At 33.7% G+C, this 9,744-nt stretch overlaps 1 protein-coding gene across 1 annotated transcript in view; it reads left to right on the forward strand.

Moving 5' to 3' along the window:
- The window catches only part of LOC129908415 (transmembrane protease serine 9-like), a 32,634-nt gene extending 23,278 nt beyond the window's left edge, over window positions 1-9,356 (forward strand). Inside the window, exons 7-8 of the mRNA XM_055984874.1 lie at window positions 8,447-8,687; window positions 8,750-9,356. Coding sequence (XP_055840849.1) covers window positions 8,447-8,687; window positions 8,750-9,341 — 833 coding nt within the window. The 3' untranslated portion in view covers window positions 9,342-9,356. The remainder of the gene's footprint in view (window positions 1-8,446; window positions 8,688-8,749) is intronic.
- Window positions 9,357-9,744: the final 388 nt, after the last annotated feature.

Here is a 9,744-nt window from a genome sequence, read left to right on the forward strand (position 1 = left end):
CCTTTATACTTTTTGAGTCTAAATATTCCTTTTTTTTATATGAATGAAACTGGAATAAGTCTTAGTTGGTTCTGTTTAAAAAAAAAAGTCCATTTAAAATATTCACGATTGCTAAAAACAAAACAATCGGACTTCCCTGAAAAAAGTTCAGGCTAAATAACACTTTATAGTTTGAAAATAAGAACCATCATAGCAAGTTCCAGGGATGATTTTTTTTGAAAAAAAAGTTCATATTTGCTATCTATTTATTGATGCCCTTTGAAGCCATATGGGTCTCATTCGTAAATAAAATGGGTTATAAATCAGGGTTAACAGTGCCGGTTTAAGCACTACCGGCGCCCCTGGGCAAGATTGCAAGTGGCGCCTCTCAAAAAAAAATTCATTTTAAAAAAATTTGTTTAAATCACGAGAAAAAGCAATAGCAGATTATGTCTTACTTCTCATATACTTGTTAATGCATTTATGTAAAAATGTGCAGTTTATTAAAGTACATATGCTTAACTTAAAAAAAAAAAAAATTAAATAGGTATTCATGTTATTTACGCTCAATTGACAAGTTTACCTTTATCTCTGACTTTTTTGTTTAACCACATTTAAAGAGTAGGTATTACGAAGACGCAGAAGCACAACGGCGGGAATGAGAGTCACTTTCGTCAGATTTCCTATTACTGAACTCGCCGGCCGGTGCCGAAGTGATAAAATGACATTTGACATATCGTCCCGTTTCTGCTTGAACCTCGTAAGTACATTTTTTTAAAGATTTTTTTTTTCTGTTAAACATTGCTTTATAACTTACAGAAAGAATAGATACAAAGGTTTAATTGAAGAAACAACTCAGTCAATATGTCTAAATCAAAACCTGATTTCCCTTTGTTCAATTCATAATTTAAATTTTGAGAAAAATGTATATTTATTTTAAGAATTGAACAAAATTTGATCTGTAGATACGTGGTTCAGGCAGAAACGGGACGATATGTCAGTAAGCAGTTAAGGGTGGTTTCGTGGATCGGTAATACAGTTTATCCCGGGGAGCTCACGGATTGAAATTTGATGCGGTTGCGGATCGAGTAGATTCCCGCACGGAGAAAAAAATAAGGTATGAACCACCTTATTTCTGGTATATTTAACTTTAATGTAAAGTTTAAATAGGGATGACTCCCCAATAAAATGGAATTTACCTTACTTTTCTAGTAAATTTATAGCTTATGATTAACTTTACAGTAAAGCCTTTTTTTGTATGAATTTCTAATAGAAATTACTAGAAAGTTAGGTACATATTTAACCTTACTATAAGGCTGAAAATACTGATTTTTAAAGTAAATTGAACTTCTCTATGGAAGGTATATAATTTAGTTACAGATTGGATCAAGTAAAGTCAATTTCATTTTTATTGATGACATTTTCTAAATAAAATTGTATGCATTTATCTTACAAAAACTAAAATAAAAAAGTTGATTTTTGTAATTATTGAAAAGCATAACTAGGTAACACGTACTTAATCCTCAAAGCTATTTAGAAGTAAGTAACGTATGACCCTGTTATGTTTTTCAATAATTACAAAAATCACCTTTTTTTATTTTAATTAATTTCTGTAAGATAAATGCATACAATTTTATTTAGGCAAATATCATCAATAAAAATTAAATTGACTTTATTTGATCTAATAGTTTGCGAATTTTTTATGAATTAATGTAATTATCCCGCACTCGTCACCTAAAAGTTTTGACAAAAAATAAAAATCAAACACAAATGGAGAAAAAATGGCGCACTTTTCAATGACAGCTTTAAGAGTTTTTTCTATGTATCGAGGGTACTGATCTCTATTGGGGAAATTTCCTAGAATTCAGTATTATTATTACTTTAGTGTAAGGTAAAATTTATTCATAGAATAGTTAAATTTGTAAAATATGTTTTATTAGAATCTTAAAGTGAAAAGATTCATACACTTTTTTGGTTGAAGGTATATTTGACTCTACGTAAAGAAAATATTGCTACTCGTAAGGTATATACTACTATAATTTGTTCACCATAACTTTCTTGTAAAAATTACTTTACGGATCCAAGAAATGTTCAATACGTAAGGTAAATTTTACTTAAAATCTAGGGCTTTTTACTTTAATTACCTTACTAGTCATATGGAGTATAAAATACTAGATTCATTTTTCTCCGTGCGGGGAGTGAATCACTGCGTCTTGGATAAGAGGCATGAATATTGTTTCAAAAACTTTTTCAAATAGGTACATTAATGTCGTTTTCGATTGGAATCACTCAATGATTCACTCATTCTGAAATCCAATAAAAAAAGTTTGAATCGCTTGCACCCAATTCTGAAATTTAATATCTGTATTGGTGAAAAATCAAATACATTTTTTTTGTTTTTTTTTTTCACTAGGAGAATAAAAAACTTGCAGCAGGCTTCTGAATGATTCCGGAGGCTTCCGGACGGCCAATCGAAAACGACATACCTTTATAAGTAGGTATTAGATTTTTTCGTTGTGAGCTCTAGGACACTCTGGGTCGCTCCGAATTCGTTGTCAAGCGTCAAGCTCCTTTTTAAACCAGAGTTATTTCCTCTGTGTTCGATGTTCGCTGTGTACGCACCCTGAACAACTCTGGGTATTTTGTCAGAGCGGAGGAATTCAGAGTTATCAAAATGAAATCAGCTGTTTAAGAAAAAAAAAAATTGTTTGGAGTGCGAAAAGTGATTTGTCGTTTATGGATACAAAATTTGTGTGGTAAATATGAGATTTTTCACGAAATTCATGAAATAAGAAACTAAATAAAGTAAAAAATGTCAAAACAGAAATCAGCTGATGAAACTAAAGCTCTGAGGTGTTCGATGTAAAGTGAAAACCCGAGAAACTCAGATTTTTTTGACAGTTAATTGACATGAGTGCCCTGGAGGGGGGAACAACGAACAGACCAATTTTTTTATTCTCACACAAAAACGTAGTTTTTACGAGAAATGGAGAAGCTGTCAATTTTTTGCCTTTCTGGATTTTGGATTTTCGGGATTCTGGTTTTTCGGTATTCTAAGTTTTCGGTAATTTGGGTTTTCGCACCCTGAACAACTCTGGGTATTTTGTCAGAGCGGATGAATTCAGAGTTATCAAAATGAAATCAGCTGTTTAAGAAAAAAAAAATTGTTTGGAGTGCGAAAAGTGATTTGTCGTTTATGGATACAAAATTTGTGTGGTAAATATGAGATTTTTCGGGATTCTGGGTTTTCGGGATTTTGGGTTTTCAGGATTCGGGATTTTGGATTTTCGAGTTTTTGGGTTTTCGGGATTTATTGTTTTCTGGATTTTGGGCTTTCTGTCTATTCTTTTCCATATCTGGAAAAAATTAAGAAACACACTCCATTTCCACATTACCAGCTATGATTAAGTGATTTATATATATAGGGGCGCCTTTGCAAAAATTTAATTGGTTGAAGGAATATTAGGATTGCTTTAGTTTTTCAAAAGATATTGGGGCGCCTTGTTCTTTAAAGATGGACGAACATTTTGGACACCATTGTCCTTCCGGAAGCCAAACAAACTAACCCAAAATTGGGGGGCGCCTTCGTTCTTCAAAAAGTTTAGGACAAAAAATACGAGCGCGGTTGAAAAATTAAAATAGGAAAAAAATTGGGGCGCCTTTGTGAAAGGCGCCCCAATTGGGCGACGGCCCAGGCTGCCCCCCCCCCTAAAACCTGCCCTGAGGGTTAACATACCTAAGACAGTTTTTCTAATGAAAAACTGTAATCACCGGTGATTTTGATGCACTAGAAAATTCTTATCCTTTTTCGTCATAAGAAAACCTTTTCCTGAAAACGAACTCTGTGTCTGAGGTTTTGACATTCTCACAACAAGAAAAGTTCTCAAGAAACATTTTGAACCGGAGGAAATTCCTACAGAAAATGGCTTCGTTTATGTTTATAATTATTGTACCTTGATCAGTTTTTTCACTGTAAGCATTCAAACGACACTCTGTTTGGATTGTTTTCAAGATATTTTGAGTGAACAAATAAACAATTGAACACGGCCGACAAAAACAGCAGATTTTTTTTCCAAATGAAATTGAAAATTAAATTTTTCCTAATTCCAATCACGCCTTCTGTATCTCATTCTTTCTCTTATTTGAAGGTTATTTTTAATTAACTTTATAAGCAACATTTCATTCCCCAATGAAAACATTCTTATTCCTTCAAGGTCATACCCATTATATCTCTAGAGACAATTCGCAATTAAGTACTTACATATATCTCTCAGCAACAACAACGCCTTTCCAATATTATATTTATTTACGTGACAAAAGCCCAAAACCTATTCGAAAACAGAGAACTTACATAAACCTACCTAAAAACAATTCCACAATCGTCATTGTCAGCACAAAAGGTGGACATTGGGCACACTAACGCCCTAACAATCTTACAACTAAACGAAAAAATAAAATTCATGTCCAACTAAAGTCCAAAATTAGCGTGGGATTGCGATTCCGATTCAACAACAACAAAAACACTTAAAACACCCATCCTCTCAATGCCAAGACCAAGATACACGACACCTTCTGATTCTCTAATCCGAAAATTGATATCAAATCACATTACGTGACTCGAATGTTGAAAAAAAAAAACGAAAAAGAATTCCAAGGTTCCTCTCTGGCCCATCTCCACATCTCCTTGAAGCCAATATCCTTCACATTTTCCCATACCTTTGGATTTTTCAATTTTCCAAACTCTTGTCTCCTGTGCCATTCCTATTAGCTTGGCTAACATACACACAACTAAACTCCTGATAAACTGATGGTATAAATGCTCAGGCACACAACAGCGAGAGTTTATCCGAATGAATTCTTTATGTGTGTTGACATCGTTCCAAAAGATACTGGCAAAACATTAGGATTCTGCTTATGTTGGCGGAATCCCTACACATTTTCACACAACCATAGTGCTATATTGAGACCCGCTCCAGCAGCTCTTCCTCCTTCCACCAGTGCACACGTAATATAATTATGTTCTTCTGATTAAATTTTATCAAACACTGAAGCTGAAAAGGATGAGTAGCGCGCTAGCTGGAAGGCTTCACAGACTGCCAGACACAAAATAAAGGACGAAAAAAAACCAAGACAAACCGAAAAAATAAACTCCCTTCATCAATCTGTGGGATACCCCCAAGAGCTTATATAGAAGAGGTGCAGAATAAAGGTTCCTGTGGATTAAAACAGCAACAAAAACAAGACTTGGTGTTGGGATAAGGTTAAATGAAGCAAATCCGAACGAAGGTCCTGTGACCTGATTTTTTAATTAAATCGAATTATTCGAGAAAATTAAACTTGGGTTATTTATTTACTCTCATACAACATAAACACCTAAAAAAAAATAAAAGAAACTACTTAATGATCCTTTTTTGGCTTAACTGTTAACTCAGTTCATGGTCCTTTAGTTAGTTGTTACTCTGTTTGGCCAAATAATAATTAACATCCCTGTACTGTGTATATTCTCACTTTATCTTCGTGTCGTGCTTTTAATAGATATTGTCCTGACGATTAATTACAATTATACAATTTTATCCCTTTCTCTTGCACAGAGTTAATTGAATTAATGTCTATTTAACGATATAGATGAGGATGGGTTACAGTTACGGTTACGTTGAAGTTTCTACCTCACTCATGTTACATCCCTGCACAATTCCAACTCATGTGTATAGTGATGGGCTATGTGTTTGTTATTTCAAGCGCAAGCAAGGACATTTTTTCGGATCATCTGATTGACAGCTAGATTAATGACATTTGTCTGAAAAAGATACAATTCAAGTGGCCATTGATGCATGGTTGGCGTAGTTGGTGTGCGGGATATGTCAACGAAGTTTTGCAAAGCGTTGTTGTCGTCTGGTTGCTGCAGATTGATCTGCTAGGACTACACAAGTCATCTGATGTTCGATGTTTAAAAAAAAACGATGTACATTTGTCCAAACTTATCATCGTCAATTAGAGTGTACGCATTCAATTTGTTTATTGATTTTGAATTTGAAGTGCAGAGGAGTATATTTTTTATGCTGACACATGAAGTTTGGTTATAGGAGGATAGATTTCATGCAGAAAAGTTAATTGTGTGGTTGAGTTGTATTAACCTGCTCTTTTACTCATGTAAGACTCCTATAAAAATGTAAGGGACAGTTTCACAGTAAAAACCCTTAGCTTAGGGATGGTAAGGTAGTGCGAAATCCGCCATGGTGACATTTCAGCCTGTATTCTCTAAACATTTGAGGTATAACTTAAGAGGTTCATAAGTTAACTTTTGCTACTTTTTTCGGAGCTACCCTTCAAGCAAACAAGTCCGACCTCGGTCCGAATCCGCTCCGCCTCAGGCGGAGCTGTGTCCAACTTCGGCTCAGAAACGGGTCCGAAGGCGGCTCAAATTAGTATGGAAATTATAATCGCCGATTTTATATGTATTGGTTTTTTCACCACGATTTCTCCTTCGACTTTGTGTTCATACACAAAAAGTTGCAAGTGTGTGAGTGCAACCCCGTTTTTCTCGGTCGGAGATCGGAGTGTCTTTTCTGAACTCCGTTTTCTTGCTTGAAGGGTAGCGATCATAACTTAAGAGTTTTCGGTTCCATTTATAAATTGTTTAAAAATAATCGTTGTAGTGTGGTGAACGCTGCCGAAAACGTTTTTGTTTTGGCAGGAAGCCTTAGGAAAGGGGCCATTTTCACAGCCGAGTGAATGGAATACTTGAGTGACCGTTATTGTAAATTTAAGTGAAACTTTCCACACAACCATGATAACTGCCTTCTCATCCCTAAGCTCAAGTAGTGTTGACTGTGACACTTCACAGCACACTGGCCTTAGGTTTGCAACTTCTGGAACTTTAGAATATGCCATACTTACTCGACTGTGCAATTAGGTCTAGGTGTAAAAATAGACACTTCATTACCGACCTTCAACTTAATTGACTTTGAAAACATTAAAGCGGTTATGTGACGCTTTAATGCCGCTTTAATGTTTTTTCCACTGTAAAAATTTTCCTTTTTACATTTTTTTTTTCTCAATTAACCATGGTAATTCTAACAAATTACATCATTTTTTTTCGTTAGCCCACTCTTAGTTCAAAAATGATGACAATAGGACAATGTTTACACTGAAAAAAAAACAAATTTTGATTTTTAAGAGATTTGTAATTTGAAAACAATTTTTTTTGTCCTAATTTTTGAACGAAGAGTAATGGAATTTGTTGGAATTACCATTAGAAAGTACTAAAAAAGTACTATTAATGTACTGAAAAAGAAATCGCTCCACACACCATTTTATATTTGTTGTTACTTCTGAAAAAAGTTTGGATAGATTATTCTAAGCATGTAGCTTTTCTAGGTGCTCATATGGCGAACCATAAAAATCAATGATTTTTACACTTGAAAAAGTATTTGTATTTTGTGGAATAATACAAAAAATCAAACTAAGCTTCTTAACAGGAATGTTATATGGTCTACATTAAGTCAAAAAAGAACTAAGTCAAATAAAAAACATTTGAGGCGCAGTGCCCACACCAGTTTTTCTAAATTAAAAATTGAAATAGTCACTGTGGTGTACGCGTACTTTTTTTTTTTGAGGTGAATACAAAATAATGCTTAATTTTTAAACTAAGGGTAGGATAGCGAAAATATAAGTTGGCCTAACCTTGGGCAAACGAAACACTTTTTTAAACTAAAGATTTTCTTACAGGAATAAAAAATCATAATTTTTTCGGTTTCTGTTTCAAAGTTGGACTATCCTGGGCTAACGTTTGGCAAACGAACCACAATGAAAAAAAAACTATTTCGTATGATTTTTGGGGTAAAAAAAACAATTCTGTTAGAATTTTAGAACTAAGGGTTGGCTAGCGAAAAAAAATCTTGGGCTATCCTGGCGGTGCCTATAAAAGTGTTAAAAATAAAACTATTAAGAGAAAGAAGAAAAAAACTAATTAGTGTCTATCAAAATTTAAGACATATGCCTATACCCTCTTTGCTTAGCTTTATTTATAAAATCCATAGAAACAATGCTGTATTTTCTGCAAGTTCTTGGTAAACATAAAATGCATCAATATGTACCTACTTTCTTGTTAAAGTAGGTACATACCTTAAAATGATAAAATCCAATAAACACGCATTTTTTTTTTAAATCAAAAATACACAATAATGACCTAGTTTCTAGAATAGAATCCTTTGATAAATAGATAGATAAGATGAACCAGTTTTAATGACCATTAACTGCGTAGTTTTCCAGATTTCAAATAGACTCTCAGACTAACTTAAACACGCCTAACACAATTCATCTGGATATGACTGGATATAGATTAAAGCCATCCACTTCAAAAATAAAAGAAAAATTGATCCAGAATTTCCCCCTGATAACTTATCAGCTTTCAAATCGGACAAACTTAACGTATAAAAGTTGAAGATTCACACCGATCATTGATCAGTTGTCAATATGACGTCTTTACTTACTTTGACCGTTTTTTTTGTTCAGCTTATAAGCTTTATTTCTGCTTCACCATTTGGCGATAGTCGAATAATTGGAGGATTACTTGCTCCAGAACATAGTTTTCCATATCTTGTCGGTTTGAGTATAATAAAAGCAAATCAAACAAATGGAGCATTTTGGTGTGGAGGATCATTGATAGCACCGAATTACGTTTTGACAGCTGCTCATTGTGTTTATGGGTGAGGATAAAAATTCTAATTGTGTAAACAAACAAAACTTTTTTGTTTTTTTTTCTTTAAAGTAACATAATTGGTGTTCAAGTTAAATTTGGAGTTCATAAACGAAAAAGCCTCAAACCTCATGGTAATATGATTGACATTCTACCCAAAGACATCATAATTCATGAAGCATTCAGCACCATTACAACGGAAAATGACCTTGCACTAATTCATTTACCTGTAAATGTCAATTTGACAGATGACATTCAGTTGATACATTTGGCTTCAAGTTACATGGATCAACAATTTCTTGAAGGCCAATATGTCACTGCAGCAGGATGGGGAAAAATACTTGATAACATGACAAGTATCTCGGAAGTGTTACGTTACGTAGATGTCACAATTATCAGTCAAGAGAAATGCGACAAGGCCTATGATGAGGGTTTGATTACATTGAAGAATATCTGCATTGATGGCAGTGAATTGAAGGGAACTTGTAAAGGGGATTCTGGTGGGCCATTAGTTTATCAGGCAGTGGATGACAGTATTTATTTGGTTGGAATAACGTCATTTGGTAGTGAACATGGTTGTTCGAAAGGATTTCCTGCTGTCTTTACGAGAATTACAGCATTTTTGGATTGGATTCTTGAGCATATGAAGATTGCTGACAGTTAAAAAAAATATTTAGTTTGTGCTTTGAATTTAATATTTTGTAAATAACTTTAAAGTTGTGTTTAAATGTTTCAATAAATATGTAGGTACTTTAATACAAAAAGTTCAAAATTTGTTGAATAAGTTTAATTTTTTTTTTTTGGAATGTCCTTTTGCATCCGATAACTTTTTGAAGTTATACCTACTTTATCTAAGACATTTCTATCAGTGTGAAAAATAAGGCCGTGTGTGAATTGCTTTAAAGTGTTGGATAAAATTTGACCTTTCGTTAGATTTTGACACTAGTGTGGTGAATAAAATGAGTAAAAATTTATAGAGCTGTGGAGGAGTTTAAATGGGTTAAAAATTTGACGTTTGTAATGAATGAAAAAAGAGATGAACAATCAAGAAAAATAACGCAGAAAAT

The sequence above is a fragment of the Episyrphus balteatus genome, chromosome 2 (genome assembly GCF_945859705.1).
Source record: "Episyrphus balteatus chromosome 2, idEpiBalt1.1, whole genome shotgun sequence".
Lineage (NCBI taxonomy): Eukaryota > Metazoa > Arthropoda > Insecta > Diptera > Syrphidae > Episyrphus > Episyrphus balteatus.